General features: G+C 39.0%; 1 protein-coding gene across 4 annotated transcripts in view; it reads left to right on the forward strand.

Moving 5' to 3' along the window:
* The window catches only part of xrn1 (5'-3' exoribonuclease 1), an 82,054-nt gene that overhangs the window by 6,307 nt on the left and 55,958 nt on the right, over positions 1-19,789 (forward strand). For all 4 annotated transcript variants that reach the window (XR_010965425.1, XM_067995046.1, XM_067995045.1 and 1 more), the window contains exons 2-13: positions 339-571; positions 4,965-5,062; positions 7,003-7,112; positions 8,514-8,624; positions 9,764-9,849; positions 10,215-10,302; positions 11,644-11,812; positions 11,950-12,017; positions 12,996-13,127; positions 15,309-15,399; positions 15,771-15,888; positions 16,623-16,712. Coding sequence is in view for 3 of the 4 variants with exons in the window: in XM_067995046.1 (XP_067851147.1) it covers positions 339-571; positions 4,965-5,062; positions 7,003-7,112; positions 8,514-8,624; positions 9,764-9,849; positions 10,215-10,302; positions 11,644-11,812; positions 11,950-12,017; positions 12,996-13,127; positions 15,309-15,399; positions 15,771-15,888; positions 16,623-16,712 (1,394 nt within the window). In the remaining variant the exon portion in view is untranslated. The remainder of the gene's footprint in view (positions 1-338; positions 572-4,964; positions 5,063-7,002; positions 7,113-8,513; positions 8,625-9,763; positions 9,850-10,214; positions 10,303-11,643; positions 11,813-11,949; positions 12,018-12,995; positions 13,128-15,308; positions 15,400-15,770; positions 15,889-16,622; positions 16,713-19,789) is intronic.

The raw sequence follows: 19,789 nt of genomic DNA on the forward strand, positions 1-19,789 counted from the left end.
TCTAAAATAAGTGGCCTAAATGTTGACCAGTTAGTTGGCTGGATCTTCCTGGCCTGTGCACCTTTAGATTCACACCATGTACTGTATTGAGCAATTGGGTATTATTTTGTGTCCTGTTTATTAAGAATTTCTTCCAAAGCCTTGTCACAAACTGTAAACTTTAAAGGTCTATAACTTCAAGGCTAATTGTGTGGCATAGAAAGTAATAAAATATTACTAAAATAGGATAATTGATTTTTATTAAAAATGAGCTGTTTGTGGAATAATGTGCCATCAGTTTGAGATAGGAAACTTTTATGATTCACTCATTGTGCATTTTTCTGCATTCAATTTTTCAGATTCCGGAATTTGACAATCTCTATCTGGATATGAATGGAATTATCCATCAATGTTCTCACCCAAATGATGAAGATGTGCACTTTCGAATCTCTGAGGAAAAAATAATTGCTGATATTTTCCACTATGTGGAAGTTCTATTTCGCATCATTAAGCCAAAAAAGACCTTCTTTATGGCAGTTGATGGTGTGGCTCCAAGAGCAAAAATGAATCAACAACGTGGCAGACGTTTTAGGTAAGAACGTTATTTGGTAGTCAGTTAAAAATGGTCAAGGCACTTGCCAGTGGCTCAGCAAGTTTATCCAGTAAGTAGCTGAGTCACATAGCCCAGGAAAGTCTAGGTTTGATTCATGGGCGCTATAGTTAACCCTGGGTTAGGGAATGGAAAATCTCCTGGAGTTTTTCCTCCTCATTAATATCCAGTAATCACTGCTAGAAAGTACATCCGTGAAAACTGAATGAGGCCAGGATTGTGCTCAGTTGCTTCCTGTGGTCAAATAGATTACCAACACTCAGTGAATAAGGACCCACATGAATAATGGCCACTTGGACCGGCACTGTAGAACTGTACCCCAGCAAGCAGCTAATTAATGCCTTCAGGAGAGGAAATCCTCAGGAAAGATATATTGGCTTTGGAAGGGGAAAAGCTCAAATTCCAGAATGATACCAAACCTTAAAGGGTTAAATTATGAAGACAGATTGCAAAAGCTTGGCTTGTATTTCTTTGAATTTAGAAGGTTGAAGGATGATCTGATTAAGATATTTGATAGGGTAGATACAGAGAAACAATTTTCTGGAGGAAATCCAGAGCAAGGGGGCACAATGTTAAAATTAGAGCGAGACCATTTAGGGTGAAATCGAGCCTTTTTTTACACAAAGGGAAGTGGAAATTTGGAACTATCTTTATGAAAAGGCTGTGGATGCTTGATCATTTGAGATTTGATACATTTTTGTTAGGTATGGGTATCGAGGGATATGGAACAAAAGTGGGTAAATGGAGTTGAAGTACAGATCAGCCATGATCTAATTAAATGGTGGAACAGTCTGGAGCACTGGATGGCTTGCTCTTCTTTCTATGTAAATTGAATTTGAAAAGCATTTTAGGGAGCACTAATGCCCTGAATCATAGATTGGTTGAATATAGATTTGTATGTCTCTGTATGATCATCCTGGAAAGCAAAGATAACCCCCCCCCCCCCCCGGCTCCTTTACTCCACTACCAACCATCTCCTTAAACCCCGCCCCCCCCCCCCCCCCATCCTCTCCACCCTTACCTTCCAACAAATGCAAGGAGCTCATGGACTTTTTGTCACTAAAATTGAGACCTTCTGTTCAGCTGCCTCTGCTGCAACCCCATTCCCCTTGCACACCAAGCGAAACCTCCCCCAAGGTTCCCCTCTGTCCTAGTCCTGAACCTGCACCTTTTTCTAATTTCTCTCCTATCTTCCCCTCCCATGCCCTCTCTGAACTTATCTTGTCCATGAATACCACCTTCTGCTCTCTTGGTCCCATTCCCACTAAACTGCTGACCGCCCAACTTCCCTTCCTGGCCCCCATGCTAGCTGATATTGTAAATGGTTCAATCTCCTTAGGTACTGTCTCCCCTCCTTTTCAAAACTGCCATCACCCACCCCTCAAAAAAAAAACCCCAGTCTGTCCATGGAAACTCTTGCCCCATCGCCAAACTCCCTTTCCTCTTCAAACTCTTTGAACATGCTGTTGCCTCTCAAATCCATGACTATCTTTCCCGCAGCTCCATGTTGGAATCTCTCCAATCAGGTTTCTGCCCGCCACAAGCACTGAAATGGCCATAATCAAAAGCCACCAGTGATATCTTGTGTGACACTGGTGCGTTTTCTCTCCTCGTCATTCTCTACTTCTCTTTCAGCCTTTGACATGGTTGATAATTGAGATGCGTGTGCATTGCATACATAACATAATCGCGGCATGCAATGTGTGTGCTGACATCATTGATGCAATACATGTCATTGCTGGACCCAATTTTTAAGTACGAAAGTAATGGGGAATTTCAGTTTTTGGAGGCAGTTTCAGGAAGAAATCATTTTTTTTTCTAATACATTATCCAAAAATAATACTGAATTGATGGTAGAACCTTTTTTTTTAGAAAAATGCAATTTTACTAATCCTTCATAAATTTTCATGTCTGAACCTAGACAGTAAGTGATAGGTTAATTGTCTTTTTGGGGGCATCACAGATTAGTTCAATCCTGATGTTCCCTAACACACACCTGCATACGTTCCAGCAGGTGTCAATGGGTAGTGATCATGAGCAGCAACCCCTGGGCTGACTTTCTTTTCCTTTTTCTATGATTTTGCTAATGTAAAATAAAACTGAAACTAGGGCTCCTGGCTAACATCCAACATTACAAAACTGCTCAGGTTAATTTCTTTTTCAGTTTCTATATCAAATCAATATTGCGCAAAAGCTCTAATTGTCATTTAAGAATGAGACCAGCCTAACCGGCTTACTGGGTGATTGTTCAGTTTTTATCCATGAACCAGACTTTTTGTATTCCTTTCGCTTTTATGCCAAGATTGTGTTCCTGTGAGCAAGAGGGCATTATTTTTCCTAGGTGACTGCTGAGAACTATTTATTTAACAAAGACACAGACAAATCATTACTGTGAAGTATGTAATTTTTTGAATGTTTTGTTCAAACCCTTATTTTGGATGTTTGAAGATTTAGCTGAGACACATTTAGCTGAAAAAAATGACAGATGAAAAATTTACAGGAAGTATTTTTAATGATTTGAGGGGGAAAAATTAATACAGTACCACCTGGTGGCCAGAATCTACAACTGCATGCCAATTTTATACAGTTTTTTTACATGCACTGCACTCACTAAAAAAGCATTAGATGTTCGGTAAGGTGTGGCATCTCTAAAATCGAAAGTCCTATCAAAACGCTATCTACAGGTGACACAGTAATTCCAAAAATTGAACACGAATGGGATATTGCACAGAACTGATTTACATTTCGGAGTTTTCAATGGAACATGTGCCTTGTTGTACCAAATGTAATTTATTGCTAGTTGATCTCCGATGGCGTTGCACATGGAGAGTCAAGACCAAACATACTCTGCAGGTGAAGGGTGGTTGGAGGGCAAGGGATAATTGGGTCCAGCGCACAGTCCTATTTTAAAGTCAAACATTCTGCCCTTTTTTAAATAAAATTGAAAATAGTTATCTATTTTTAAAAAAAACTTGCAACATTTTAGCAAGTGGAGAAGTAGAATTGGGTGGAGCGTTGGAGTTTCTCTGCAGTACAAGGAGGAGCTGGGAGATGCAAAACTGAGGTGCTACAGAGCTACCAATGGTGGAAGGGTGTAACTACAGTGACATATGTCAATTATAAATGTGCACCTAGAAATTTATAATCGTGGGTGGGGGGAGGGCGTTGACAAAAGTATGGTTTTGGAGCCATGAACAGTGTGCAGACATAAAATTTTTAGTATTATGTAGATAGATCTAATGAATTGTGTCTGGCCTTTTTTGTAAACCTTCAGGATCTGGAGAAAGATGATAGAGAAGGTGCTCCCAGGTGGACGGCATTAGAAATAATGAGGGGGATGATCTAGGGTTGTGATGGGGTGTTGGAGTATTGGGAAGGGGTTCCCTGAGTCTTGGGAGTAATGGCAGGGAGGCTCGGAGGTCTGGTAGTTGCAAGAGTGGTATGTTGGAAGTTGTAGAGGAAGGTTGTCTTGGGGCGCGGGGGCATTGGGATTGTGGTAGCAGGCTATGGAAACATTGTGGAGAAGTATTATTAGGTTTGGGACTACTGGAGGGGGGAATGGGTACAGTGGGGGGGGCTTCTGGGGTGGTGTTGAGAAAAGCACAATAGCTGCATTGATGACTGTGACCTTGGAACTGGCTCTATTTTGTTTGGGCCAATGGAGTAACATTGGGCTGCCCAATGCCACCAAGACACATATGTCTACAAGTGCCAGATCCCCTCCCGCAACCTCTAGGGAGGAGGGACCTTAGGACTGGCTATGTTATTGAAGTTATTTAGTATGATTTTGCTATCTTAATAAAAGCATGCTATGCACATCAGAGAATTTTAAGTCGCTTAACGGGTCACAGTGGGGAATGTGGTGAAAGGATTTTTTATTCAGGAGTGGGCTAGTGGGGCAGAAGGCATGAAGGCACATAAGTGGTGAAATGTGGCAGGAGCGAGTGGGGTGGGAGGCATAGCAGAAGCGGTGAAAGTGGGAAAGCATCGGTGCTTGCACGGGCTGGAGCTGCAAGAAGCAGCAATGAGGGGCACAGGTGCTCATGGGGTAGGGAGCAAAGAGTAAATCTGGCTGCTGCCATTGGGTGATGCAGGTTATCGCGATCAGAAAAAGCAGCAAGTTTTAAAAATTATTTTTGTTACACTCCAGTGTGATGGATGCGAGCTGGACACACTAACCTTCTTGTTCTTGTCCCCTTCCATATCTGTTTGTTTATGGCAGAGGGGAAACTTGCCAGTTATCCATAATGACTACACTTGTTCGTGTTTTCTCTCTCTCTCTCTCTCTCTCTCTCTCTCTCTCGTTTATGAATGTGTATATTTTCTGTTCATTATGATTCAATTCATTGTGATACTACAATTTTTAAAAATGTAGATCAGCGAAGGAAGCAGAAGAGAAAATTAAAAAAGCCTTAGAAAAAGGAGAAAACCTTCCTACAGAAGCCAGATTTGACTCCAACTGTATTACCCCAGGTAATGCTTAGTTTTCTAATACTTTTTCTTTAAACTAAATAATTCCATTGTGGATTACAAAGTATTGAACAGAATATATTGGCACAAGTTTATTTCCTGTAAATTCCTCTTGCATTTGTGGTTCAGAATTTATTTCCAGATTCCAGGAAGTCAGATTTTCCTTTTGATTTAATTATCTGTTAAATCCAGATTCTGGAAGCTTGACGACCTCACTCATCTTTTGTGGTACCAATGTTGGATTGATTTTCCCAGCCGCACTGAGTTTTTGATCTCCTCTGAGGCAGTCGGGCCAGGGATGCTAGAGTGGCCTTTGCACTCGGGCAGATAAAAATCAGTCTGAGTTTCCTGTCCTGATGCTAATCGATGAGGAATATTTTGGATTTGAATTGATGCCTTCGATGGTACAAAAGTCCACCAACAGAATGCCACGACTCACGTGTTTTTAAAAAAAAACTATTCGGAAAGGCATTGGTGGACTGTGGCTGCCCAAGAAACCACATTCCTGTATGAGTTGACACATTCAAGTTTTAGTTGCTTTTACAAATAGAATTTGGCTTCTTAATTTTTGAAGCCATTAATATACAATGCCTTTTTCACATTGCATGTATTCCTAAGTCCATGTGTTTGGTGTCACTTAAGAGTTCTTAAAATCTTCTTTATAATGGAATTGTCATCCAGTTGGAAATTAATTTATTAAAACTATATAGCAAACTATTTTTAGTTTATAAAAGTGGGCAGTTAAAATCTTGGATGAATCCCAAGCTCTCAGTTGGATAATGAAATATAGGTGGGGAAGCCTAACCCTGGTATTTGCTGAAATATTGTGTGTTTTGTCAAATGTTCATACCTAAATTTGTGATCAACACAATAACCCTAATTTGTCAATACAATTCAACTGTCACAGAATCAAAGTATAATTATTATTAAGTTCTCCACTGGCTGTCATTTAATATTTAAATATTAACCTGCAGTGTATCATACTGCAATATTTCACACACCATTGTGACAGCCTATGAATGAGGGGTCTGGGAGCTGCATATCTCACATGTAATGAGCCACTCTACCAAATTAAATTAAAACATGGGTAGGCAGAAGTGCAAACTATATGCATTTGTATCTTTCTATATTTTCCCATTTTAGATTCCTGCTGCCACCACATTTGCTTTTTCAGCTGGGAGAGCGGGTCAGTCTGAGCTGAGAATTTCTCAGCTCATAGCTTTTAAATGTATTTTTTATGTTGTGCTCTTATGGACTCAAGACTCCCGTTTAGTCCTTTCTTTCTCTTTTCTCTCCCCGCACCCCCCCTCTCCCCCCCGCCAATCCCCTAAACTCCGCCTGCATCCTCCAAAAGAAAAATAGATGCTCTACTGCTGTTCCCTTACAATCTAGAAGAGTGCCTCCTACTTCACCGATGTAAATTTTATTCCACTTCAGGTACCACAAGTCCTTATGGCCTCTTTCTAGCCCCAGTATTATTCGTTGGTATCAAATTATTGGGCAGTTTCATGCTGTGGGCCCCTATCCACTAAAAACCTGTTTGGGACAATCCAAACTCATTTCATATGGGACCCTTACAGGCAGCAGACAGAAAAGATTGTTGTTTGAGTTGATTTCAAGCCCTAGAGGTGAAAGACCATTGGGTACCCATCCAGTTCCCCCTCTCGTGTCTAAACTCTGAAGTTGAGATGCTAATATTATTGGGCCATTGTAATATTGACTTAAGATGATGATGTACAGTTTTATTTGTTTTATACATTTCAAAGTGTGTGCTGTTCTTTTAGCCATTTTCATACAGTTCCTGGAATGATTCCTAAAACTCCACCCTCATTACAGGGCAGTGGCATTTTTGAAAATCTGTTTTTGAGTGAGAATTTTTTAGTTCTGTGCCTGTTCAGACAAAATAGGATTTTTCATTTCTTGTATATTCTGTTTTGTTTCAGGCACTGCGTTTATGGCCAGGTTACATGAGCAGCTAAAATATTTTGTACACATGAAGATTTCAACTGACCAGTCCTGGGAAGGTGTGGCTGTGTATCTGTCAGGTCATGAGGTAATTAAATACTAAGTAGCCCAAAATTGTCTTTCCCCACCCCCCCCCCCTCCCTTAAAATTGAAACTCCTAGTGGATGGAAAAAAATGAACTTTCTAAATTAACATTAAAGTAAATGTTAATTTCTGAAGGAATCCTGCAAAAGGCGATCCTTGCTTAAAAACCATTAGTGATCAGAAAATACAAACTGGAAAATTATATTGGAAAAGATGAGCAAATATATGCAGTAGATTTACTTGTCACTACAACCAAAATGTCCTGATCTTCCATTTATTTTATATTTGTTATAATTTGGAATCTAATTTACCAATTTGGCCAGTAAATTTTAACCCATGTATAATATAATTTGTGTCGACGCATGATATTATGTTAATGTGCTTCATGCAAGTAATTTCATCGTACTTGGGGTCCTTGGCGTAAAATGTTAATCTAATTTCACTAATATATCGGTGCTTTTATCTGTGTCTGGTTTTATATTTTTGGTCAATTTATGTGCTCGATACTGTAAGGAATGTTATTGGTAGGGAATGGAACACTTTTCCGTTTTAGACGCCCACTGTCATAAAGTACTCCTGTGTAGCAGGAGTACTTTATGCAGCTCCCAGACCCCTCATTCATAGGCTGTCACAATGGTGTGTGAAATATTGCAGTGGTTGCGGATTAAAGTTTTCTCTGCACTGTTCTAATAATGTCCCTTAATCCCAACCTCAGAAAAGCATCCCCTACTGTACCAGCATGAATCTTGAGACTCTCAATTTGTGTTTAAAAGAGCAATGTTCTGCTGTGGAGCCATGCCTAATAGGAGAAACTGAATTTAGACTATCCAGACTTGTTTGCGTGGAATCCTTACACCCACTCGAGCAGGAGTTTACAAACGTTTTGTCTTTAAGGGGCTTGGATCTATACCATGGTGCTTTGTGGGCCATACTACTGTTCTCATTAATTTAGATGTATCTCAAGATGCAGATTTTAACAGATTTTAGTGTTTTGATTTGGGATCTATACACCAATGAGGCAGTTACCACAAGAACAGCTCTATGTAAAGCTTCAGTCCAAGAAATTCAAACAGGTTAAACTAGTGAATAAGAAATTTAAGCACAAGTAGAACTGAATTGTCTCAGCTTCAATTGCAGGGCTCAAGGGTTGTGTGTGGCCTATGGGCTGTAGTTTGCACAGTCTTGCACTAGAGAGAGACTTTTATCCCTTCAGCCTGGGCTGGATCCAGAGATGTATGTCAACACCCTGATTCCCAGTCCTTCAGTCATTGGCAATTAAGCTGTTGGATTTTAATCAGACAGTTTTTTTTCAATAGCAAGTGATACTACAAATAGAATTACAGTATACGACTGTTTAAATACATGTTTCTGTAACATAATATCCTATTTTTATTTCCATTGTTAGACCCCAGGGGAGGGAGAACACAAAATCATGGAATTTATTAGAGCTGAAAAAGGAAAACCTGATCATGATCCCAATACGCGACACTGTCTATATGGACTGGATGCTGATTTAGTATGTATTGAATAATGCTCTTGAGGGAAAAAAAGCATTCATATTTTATCTAGTGATATCAATATATTTAACATCTTAGGTCTACATGCAGTTCGTCATCTTTTCCCATTATAAATTCCTGTGTACACATTTATAATGAAAACTGCTGACATGTCATGGTATAATTGTGCTCACTCTTCCCCCTGCTACCCACAAATGGAGGCACTGCAGTGCCCTGCTGGTGTGAGGGTATAATTACACAGTGACAAGTTTACATGGCAGTTTCCACTGCAAATATGGACATGGAATTTATAATGGAAATATAAAAATAAGGATAGAATGTATGACTTTAAAATTGTGATTGAATTACATCTTTGTGCAATGGTTTCATTGACCCCTGACCTCTAACCCTGCTTCATTTGGAGGTTGCACTTGGTCTTGACTCCCCCTTTGCAACACCACAGAAGTTATAGAATAAATAACTTTGCAGCTTTATGAAAGAAATTCCATAAGCCAGATTTGATTTATACATTGTTGTATTTAATATGCTGCACCCTGAACTTACACACTGTGAGTGTGTGAGTGTGGTGTTGAAGAAATACCTTAAATAACCCTTTTTCTAAATTGTGACATTTACACGATGAACTGAGAATGGCAGTCATGGTAATTATTTTGGTGCAGGAAATGCAGCTTGATTGTTAATTTCTCCCCAGTTGGGAATCTCTTTACCACCCACCATATAGCTGAACAAATTAGTCAGTGATGCAACACTTTAGAATTGGAAGCACCTGGTCTCCAGTTGGTACCTACCCACAATGACATGGCTCCAGTGGATGGTCATGGGGATAAAGTTGGTGCTCCACTGTCACTTCATCACATCTTACAGATCAATAACTTAATATTGTATTATTAATATTACACTTCAATATTGTTGTTGAATAGCTTTTATTAAAAAAAAATACAAAATCGTTGTGCTGAACGCTGACTCTTTTTGATTCAGTTCATTTTAATAACACATGGTTGTTGAAAGCTTTGTGTGCTTTTTGCATAATTTCACTGTGATCAAGATAAGGGCTATCATTATGGTTGCAAGTGGTTTTTAAAAAAGTAATTCACTCTCCAATGCACAACTAAATTCTTGATATTTGTGTTTCATGTAGATTATGCTTGGATTAACAAGCCATGAACCAAATTTTTCCCTTTTGAGGGAAGAAGTTCGATTTGGGGGTAAGAAATCTCAGCAAAGGTAGGATGTTTGTACTTTTGAAGTGTTTTTCAGGTTTCAAAACAAGTTTATTTTGTTTCTCTCAGAAATATATAATTTCTCCCATTTTTTTCTCCTGGGAGTTTCTTTGAACTATGTACCTTTGCTGACTCAGATTACTTCAAAGGGCTTGTTTAATACTATTCCAAAGAGGTATGCAATAGTGCCCTGGGCTCACTAGCCTTTTCTTTCCTGAGAAGAAATTCTGTGGATTCTGCTGGATACCCCCTTACTACTGCAGGGCTAAGAGAAAAAAACTTTGTGTTCTTGATGTTTTCGTAACTGGATTATTCTTAGGTTGATTTGGATGCACGAATACATGCTAATGACAGTTTTGTTTGTTGCAGGATTACTGCAGTTGAAGAAACTACTTTTCACTTATTGCACCTGTCCCTAATGAGAGAGTATATTGACTATGAGTTTTCATCTGTACGGGTCAGTATCTGGATTGTGTTTTGTTTCTAAAGAAGATGGCTATACTGAATTGGCCCATAACCATAAATGGTATAAAAGGAGATACTGCAGCATTTAGTTTTTCTTGGTCTCCCTTCATCTGTGTTTATTCTGTTGGGCAGAGGTCGGTTAGGTGAAGGCAGTATGTGAAGAGCCCCTTTCTGGTGGCATCAGGAACTAGTTTGCTGCCTATAGCCTCTGTCGCCTGATATCTTCAGAAAGGAGCTTCTACACAATATCTAGTCACAGGTTTACACTGAGCAGCACCTTGATAGCAAAGTATAGAAACAAAACTGAACTGAGAGTCAGGAGTATGTAAGTAGGCATCTTTATTTCACAGTTGGGCACACTAAGAATCAGCGCATTAATGATCCAATCCACCTTCTCTAACTTAAAACGTGATCAATTGAGAATATGTTATGATAAAATTTTCAGCTTGGATTACTTCTCTAAACATACCTAATATGACTTCATCCCTTTTTGTGGATGGCAAGGTGGAGTGTAGAACTCGTGTGTAAAGAATCTGAATTCTACTAGTCCGGGGTGGGGGGGTGCGTTATGTTCTGGTACTCTCACTACCCATTATTTTAGTGAGTGAACCAATACTATAAATCACGAAGAAATCTTTTGGTTTTCTCATGGGCATGAACGATCAAAAGTAGCTGTTCATTGAGTTAAAGGTTTGTTTTGTGTTTTGGTGCATGTTTCAAAGAAAACAACTTTGAATGAATTTTCCACTGCAAAGCTTTTTATCCCCTCTTTCTGAGAGCAGCACTTTTTTTTTGCATCATCCATTTCATTCACTACTTATAGCTGAAAGGGCAAGCAGCTTATTACAGGCCCCCTCAAGGCGTTGTTTAAGCCAACTGCTTGGAAATGTGAGAGACTGGCCTCGGGATAACCCCCTTCAACTTTATTTCTCCCCTTCATCAGTGGGGAAACACTTGGTTTCCACTCAGCACTTGCTGCTCTGGCTGGCTCTGAGCTTTTTAGTTGTGTTCAAGAACTGGCAATGGTGTGATTATCCTGCTGTGATCAATAGTAGGAGACATCCATTGAGATGGTGCTTCTGCCAGAGGAACTGTTATAATTTTGCGTAACTATTTTAGAAGAATTTTTTTTTCATCAGTGGGCCAGCAGCAGTTCTAGTAAGTAGATCTTTAAATTTTCTTTTTGATTAGAGTAGAGTTGTGTCACCTAAGGAATAACAGTTACCCTACTTGCAGTAATGTGCTAATGGATTAAACCCAATACTGTGCTACACTGCCACAGTCACTTTGATCAGACTTAAATAAACTGCTTGTTCTTGATCTCAATTAACAGGACAAGATTTGCTTTGAGTATGACCTTGAACGAATAATTGATGACTGGATCTTGATGGGGTTTCTTGTCGGTAATGATTTTATTCCTCATCTACCTCATTTACACATCAATCATGATGCACTGCCTTTGCTATACAAGACGTACACTGAGGTCCTGCCAACCCTCGGAGGTGAGTGCCTGAAACAAAATATACTCTGCAGTAAATGAACATGAACTCTCCCTGGTTTATTCCAGCATAATTTCAAGCTCATTGTTTCATAAGCAAATGAGTGATATGTAGTGAAAATTTAATTTTCTTTTGATCAGGGTATATTAATGAAGGTGGAACATTAAATTTGGAACATTTTGAGAAGTATCTTATGAAACTGTCAGAGGTAAGCATAGGTTGTTTCCATCATGTGGATTGTTTTTACAGTTCATTGAAATGTAGCTTAATTTAGGCAAGGTTTTTTTTGACCTGATCAGAATTGGCCTGTAAAATCTTTTTTCAAGAATATATTCACCCTTGTCACTTAGATTTCAGTAACAAGTAATGGCAGATGTGTGAAATTTACAGTTGGGTCCACTTGTCCTGTTTTTAAAAAAAACATTGAGCAGTACAATTGCAGTTTCTGTGCTTCCAAACTTGGGTTGTGTCTGGAGAGCATTATTTGAGCTAACAACATACGTGTGGTTACAGGTCAGGTGGTGGTTATTACTTGAGTGTGGTCATTAATAATTTTTTTCCTTTGTATGCCCATCCTCATTTCTTTATAATTTAAAAAAAATTACTGCCTCACTTCTCCCATTTCAAAGAGATGGAGTGAGAGGCAACCTGTTCCCAAAGTTTTTTGTCAGTTTTGCATCTGCCTTCAGGAAATGTGGAGAATGTTTTGCCTACCACTACTATAGCAGCACCATCTTTTGAGCCTTCTGTCAGTGACATTATTATTATCCTGGTGTATTTTTTTCTCCCTTATTCAGATTTTTATTTATAATTCATAAATTATTGAAAACTGAATCTTGAGCGATGCCAGTTCAAACTTTTCCTCCCACATATTCAATGAAGAATGCCTTTTCAAATACAAACAAGTTCAGATACAGTAAAGGTCATTACTTGCTGAACAAGACTTGCTGGAACACTCATTAAGCCACAACAATGCTCTAGTATGCTTTCTGGTACCTTTTGCATTCTCAGGAGACTGGGTTAATTTCAAGAGATATCTGTCCATTTATAGAGTTGCCTGAACCACACAAGATTCAGTTTATATGTATTAGTTGGTGAAACGTTTCATTAATTAATTTTGTTTTTTTTGTTGCTTTGTTGAAATGTTCGCCTGATTAAACGTGATGATATAATTATTTGATTGCAGTTTGATCGTGAACATTTCAGTGAAATTTTTGTTGACCTAAAGTGGTTTGAAAGTAAAGTGGGTAAAAAGTACCTAAATGAGGCAGCAGGCCTTGCAGCAGAGGAAGCAAAACGTCGTAAAAAGAAAAACAAGGTATGTATTATCTTTTCTCTTTTTAAATACACTTTACAACTGAATGTAGGATTAACTTTTTAAATTGTTAAAAATGTTATATTGCAGAAAAAATGAAATAGTTTAAACTGACAGTGCTCACCGAATCAGTCGAATTGAAGTATGGAATTAGAAACAGTCAATTGGCCAATCTTGCTTCCACAGACTTTGTACAATTTATTCTACCACACCCATTTTATCTCCCGAGGGCAAGTTCTGCAGAAATACTTCCTGATCCCCAAACATTATCAAGTAAAACTCCAGAAGATCCGTCCATCCTCACGTGGTTATTCAAGCTTGGCATGATGCACTCTGTCGCGTCTTTTCCTCATCCTCTTCCGACTCTCAGCACAGATTCCTGTGCTCTATTGACTATTTAGTTGTCTCAATCTGTGCCCATCCCTACAACATCCAATTCTATTCCTAACCAAATAGTTACGCAGCTCCTTATTGTAAGTCAGTTGACATAGCATTAGCTGTTTTTGCTGGGAGTCTGCTTCACACATCTTTTGAGGGGGCGGGGGTGGGGGGGGGGGGAGGGCAGGGGTGAGAGGGAATATTTGCTCCAATATTGAGTCTCACCCGAAGTTTATTAATTTTGAATCTATGACTGCTATTTCTGGGCTCTTGTTCTAATTCAGATGGTGTGTTTATCATAAGGTTTATTGTTTCAAGTGTGAGTTGAGGGATTTGTTTCCTAAACAACTGAAAAAGGATTGCTGATTATATTGATGCACTGCGTTATAGAATAACCTGATTTAAATTAAAGTCCAACATGTGCCTGAAACTTAGTCCAAGTAATTGAGTAAACATAAGATAAATACTAGCCATTTCTCACAGTACACCCACTGTGCAGGAGTAGTTGAGGTATTAATGATCATGTGTTTCTCCCCACCCTTCCTAGGTCATTAAACTGACTGTGGTTTAAATGATCCAGCAGGAAAATATACATTGGTCTCATATGAATTTGTTTGCAAATCTGTCCATTTTTTTTACTAATAATGAGGATTTAGTTTTGAGTCCAAACATTCCAATGCCACAGTAGTTATTTAACAATTCAAAATGGTGAGGGATTCTCAATCTATTTCCTTAATCAGTATGCTGTATCTGCAACAAGGAAGGGATAATAGTCTAGTTCTAGTTCTGGGTTGATCTTATACTGGGTCTCTGGGGAAATGGTGACCGTAACCTAATTTGTATTCAAAATATGAAAGCAGAAACCACAGTAAAGGTGTGGGACTGGAAATTAGCAAATTTCAGTGGGTGGAAGGACACCTATCTCAGATTAATTGGCTGGGAAAAAATGGTAGATTAAACAGTGGCCTGGCAGTGGGAAATATTTAAATACCAGATGGATAAATTACAGGTTAAATATATACTGACTTTACCCAGAGTGGTTAGAGTGTGGAACTTGCTACCACATGGAGTGGTTGAGACGAATAGTGTAGATACTTTTAAGAGGAAGCTAAATAAGTACATGAGGGAGAAAGGAATAGAAGGATATGTCGATAGGGTGGGAGGAGGTTCGTGTGGAGTATCAACACCGGCACGGACCAGTTGGGCTGAATGACCTGTTTCTGGGCTGTAAATTCTATGTAATTTAAGAGTCACCTTATTGAGGTTTAAAATGATCTACGAACTCAAAGTTCAGGAAAAACAAAATATTTACATGGGATACCTACATTATAACCAAACTTTTTCCAGAACTTTGAGTTAGTAGATAATTTTAAATCTCAATAAGATGACTCAAATAAGAATCACTGAGCTCATAACTAAATCCTCATTATTGGTAAAAATAATCTCCAAAACAGTTATAGATGGAGGTATAAATTGTGGCTTTCTTAAAAAAAAAATTTACATTGGTTATATAGATATCCCATTTGAAAGCCACAATTTATAGCTCCATCTACAACTGTTACGAGTGATTTTAGTTAGATCTGATGTTGGTTGCTATGTAATGCCTTTGTGATAGGGAAGTTAATCTTGGGAGAAGGAGGGGGTGTGGTATCAATGGCATCAGTTCAGTCCAATGTTATTGTGTCTGTTCACTGGTTGTAAAGGAGCTCTGTCTCTATTCAAGGAGAAGTATGTAAGTGTGCTGCTGTTTTTTTAAGGGAGTGTTATTGGGAGAGAAAAAACAGTGTGCATTTTTTTTATTTTTAGGTTCGAGATGATTTATGTTTAGCTGTATTAGATGAAGGTGGAAATGAGGCAGGTGTATGTTCAAACTGCAGTACTGAATTCAATCACAAAGGTAGGCATGAGCCACGCATAAACATTTTAACACTCTGAAATCATTGCCAATTCTTCTAATACCATTGCCAGTTCATAATTCATTCTTTGGATCTCAGTAAAACATATTAAATTTCAGTGTTTTTGAATTTGCTTACACATTGAAGTAATTGCTAATTGAAGTAAAATTTAAAATGCATTATTTTTTTCTAGCTTAAGTTATATTTTTTAAAAGCTTAATGTAAATATTTTTTTTTTAGTTGAGACATGACCATTCTATTTCTGCCACACAAACATTTTTTCAGTCAGTGTAATGGACAAATTGATTTATATGACCACCATTTCTGCACTTTCATCAGTAACTTACGCATTGTATATTTCAACCAATTTCAGATCTTTGGGATGATGACAATGATGACCATGAGGATGAAGATGATTTGTTTGAGACAGAATTCAGGCAATACAAGAGAGTTTATTACATGACTAAGATGGGCGTAGAAGTTGTTTCTGAGTAAGTGAGTTTTGTTTTCTACTCTTAAGCTGAACTAGCATTTAATCACGTGGTTATATTCTATTAAGAATGAAAAAAGTTTTGCAAACCGATGGTGCAGGTTTGAAATTGAAAGGATGCCCATTTGTTGGAGCACTGAGTTAACTTGCGATAGCAGAAGCTTTCCACTCGGGAGGAAACAGAACCCGTGTGGTACAGTGTTTTGGAAAACGAGTACATGAGTTTCTGCTTTATTGACTGTCAAGAAGTGGACTTGTGTTGTAGGGCAACAGCCCCCTCCCCTCAGAATTCTAGGAGAAACTTGATTGAAAATATTCAAATTTAACCTTGAGGTATAAGCCCCAAAATTATGAGACTCTGCTCTCCGCATCAAGTCTTGGTCTGTCTACAGAAATGTATCCTGGAGAATCGGGCACACTGACCTCTGACCCAATTCTGCACACTGGATGCAGAGTTTCACAATGTCAAAGCAATGATCTTTGCATTTTGTCGATCAGGAATGCCTGAGCTGATATTTGTACAAACTTAGACCCTCTAGGTTGCTAGCTCACTACCCTAATCCCTATGCATGCACAGACATCAGTTGAGAAAAGGATTGAGCTTGACATCCATGGTCATATAGTATGCTGCCACTCGATGTTGAAGCTTTAACATGAATAATTCAAATCGCAGTAGTTAGAAGTTTTTAATATTCGGTTTGGCAAAATTTGATATTTTTTTTCTTCTTCCAATAGTGAATTTCTTGCTCAACAGGCAGAATGTTATGTTCAAGCAATACAATGGATTTTGCACTATTATTATCATGGTGTGCAGTCCTGGAGCTGGTAGGTTTTTGTATGGAGATGTTTGTATATAAGTTTTGTGAATGTGGCAGCATTGCTGCATCTCTCGCCTGTCTGTTTTTATTGAAATGCGGTTATGCAATTTTTGTTAAATATTTTAGAGATTTGTTCTTGGAAATGGGATGAACTGTGTGACTTTGTGCTGTCCATTGTACCCAAATGTTAAATGAATACCAGATGCTTGGAAGAGAACCTTGGAGATTGCAAAGATTAGAGTTTCTAATGAATGTTATGAACTGAAATTTGTTTTACCAATCTTTTCATCTGAACTCTCAATGAAAATTTACTCACTGCCTTATAATCGCCCCCAAGTGTGACAAAGCTTGGAATGAGAAAAGTTGATTTTGCCTATTAAGCTCACTCCTTCCACAGGTCATGTATAACTGCCTCAATTATGGATTAGGAATATAGGAACAGGAGTAGGCCATTCGGCCCCTTGAGCCTGTTCTGCCATTCAATGAGATCATGGCTGATCTGTATCCTAATTCCATTTACCCACCTTGGCTCCATATCTCTCAATACCCTTGGCTAGCAAAAATCTATTGATCTCAGATTTAAAATTATTAGTTGAGCGAGCATCTACTGCTTTTTGTGGGAGAGAGTTCCACACTTCTACTACCCTTTCCATGAAGAAGTTTCCTAACTTCTCTCCAGAATGGCCTTGCACTGATTTTAAGGTTATCTCCCCTTGTCCTTGACTTCCCCCACCAGTGGAAAAAGTTTCCCTCTATCTACTGTAGTAGAGTGGCTGGGGGCCCTGATCCCTGAGTGTGGGTGTGGTCCTTTTTAAGAGACCTCAACTTTAAGAAGTAATTGAAGCTGGAGTGGGTGGAGACCTTCCCCAGTCAGATGAGAGTTAAAAGGGCGGGACACAAGAGAAACAAAGCTGCTGCTGAGACAGATCCTCCTGAACACAGCCCAAAGAGAAAGCTGGAAAGCAGCTGGGGCTGGCCTGGGATCTGAGATCTGTAAAGAAGCTGATGAGCTGAAAGGCAGTTGAGGGCAGCTGAAAGAGCCTGGGACTGGGAATGTGTACTAGGCATTGCCAAAGGTACTATAGTGTGACTTTATGTGGAGTGAATGAAAAGACAAGTATTTTGAAGTAGGAATTGGTCAAGGATTACCGTTAGTCGTATGAAGGAGGTTACAAGACGCTAATACTCTGTGATACTACCCTATCAATTCCTTTCAAAATCCTAAAAACCTCACAGATCACCCCTTAAGCTTCCATATTCCGGGGACTACAAGCCGAGTTAATGTAATCTCATAATTTAACCCTGGTAACATTCTGGTGAATCTGCGCTGCACTCCATCCAAGGCCAATATATCCTTTCTAAGGGGCGGTGCCCAGAACTGTACACAGTACTCCAGATGTGGTCTAATCAGGGCTTTGTATAGCTGTAGCAAAACTTCCTCCCCTTTATATTCTATTCCTCTAGATATAAAGGCAAACATTCCATTAGCCTGACCACTGCATTTTTGTAAACTCTGCACATAGACACCTAAATTTCTTTGGACCTCCACTGTTCTTAGCTTTTCACCATTTTAAAAAATACTTGGATCTATCCCTTTTCCTCCAAAGTGGATGACCTCACACTTAACCTGCATTGAAATCCATCTGCCACTGTTTTGCCCATTCACTTTTATGCTCCCGTTTACACCAGTTATTATGCCACCAATCTTTGTGCCGTCGGCAAACTTGGATCTATGGCCCTCTATTGTTATCTAAGTCATTAATAACAATAGTGAATAGTTGACACCCCAGCACAGATCTTTGTGGGACATCACTGGTCACTTCTTTCCAATTCAAGTACCTACCCGTTATCCCTGCTCCGTCTTCTAATGCCTAACCAATCTCCTAACCAGGTCAATAATTTGTCTTCAATTCCATGAGCTTTAATTTTGGCTAATAGTCTCTTATGTGGAACCTTATTGAATACCTTCTGGAAGTCCATATGAAATACATCCATAGGCATTCCCCTGTCTAGTTCCTCAAAAAATTCAATTAGGTTTGACAACCCCTCCTCCCCAAAATCTCTATATTTTCTTATCCCTTTGTGAATTAAATGATCTGTTGCTATATCTTACTGTCAGTTCCCTTTCTGGACAGAAGTTGTTGCAGCTCATTTTTTATATAATGTAATAAAAGTCAGTAGTGGGGCTTGAACCCTCAATATTCTGACTTGGAGGTGAGAATACTACCAACCGAGCTAAGTTGCTACTTATTTGATCTGGTAACTTTGCAAATTGGAATGTGTTAATCAGTTACAGGCTCCAGCTCAGAAGCACACAACATTTCAATGTTGAAATAAAGTGCGATAACTGTATGCTCTGGCATACCATTTTTAATATTTTAAGCAATTCCAGATGACATGAAGGAATTTTAGTTTAATTTTTGGTTTCAGAGGATAGTCATCCTGTCCTGTCTCTGTTTTTCAGGCACTATACTGTATGCATCACATAACATGCTAATCTTTTAAAATTATACTCTGGGATTAGGCCATTCAGATGAAATGAAAGCCTTTTAGATTTTTTCCCAAAGCTCCCCATGATGCCAGATCTTCTCTGCGTTGTACGGTTGGATGTTACTTAGAAACATAGAAAATAGGAGCAACAGTAGGCCATTCGGCCCTGCTCCGCCATTCAAAATTATCATGGCTGATCATCCAACTGTTCCTGCTTTTTCCCCATATCCTTTGATCCCTTTAGCATTAAGAAATGTATCTATCTCCTTCTTGAATACATCTAATGACTTGGCCTCCACTGCCTTCTGTGGTAGAGAATTCCACAGGTTCACCACCCTCTGAGTGAAGAAATTTCTCCTCCTCTCGGTTCTAAATGGCATACCCCGTATCCTGAGACTGTGACCCCTGGTTCTGGACTCCCCAGCCATCGGGAACATCCTCCCTGCATCTAGTCTGTCTAGTCCTGTTAGAATTTTATACGTTTCGATGCGATCACCTCTCATTCTTCTAAACTCTAGTGAATATAGGCCTAGTCGACCCAATCTCTCCTCATACATCAGTCCTGTCATCCCAGGAATCAGTGTGGTTAACCTT

The sequence above is a fragment of the Heptranchias perlo genome, chromosome 13 (genome assembly GCF_035084215.1).
Source record: "Heptranchias perlo isolate sHepPer1 chromosome 13, sHepPer1.hap1, whole genome shotgun sequence".
In the NCBI taxonomy this organism is placed as follows: Eukaryota; Metazoa; Chordata; class Chondrichthyes; order Hexanchiformes; family Hexanchidae; genus Heptranchias; species Heptranchias perlo.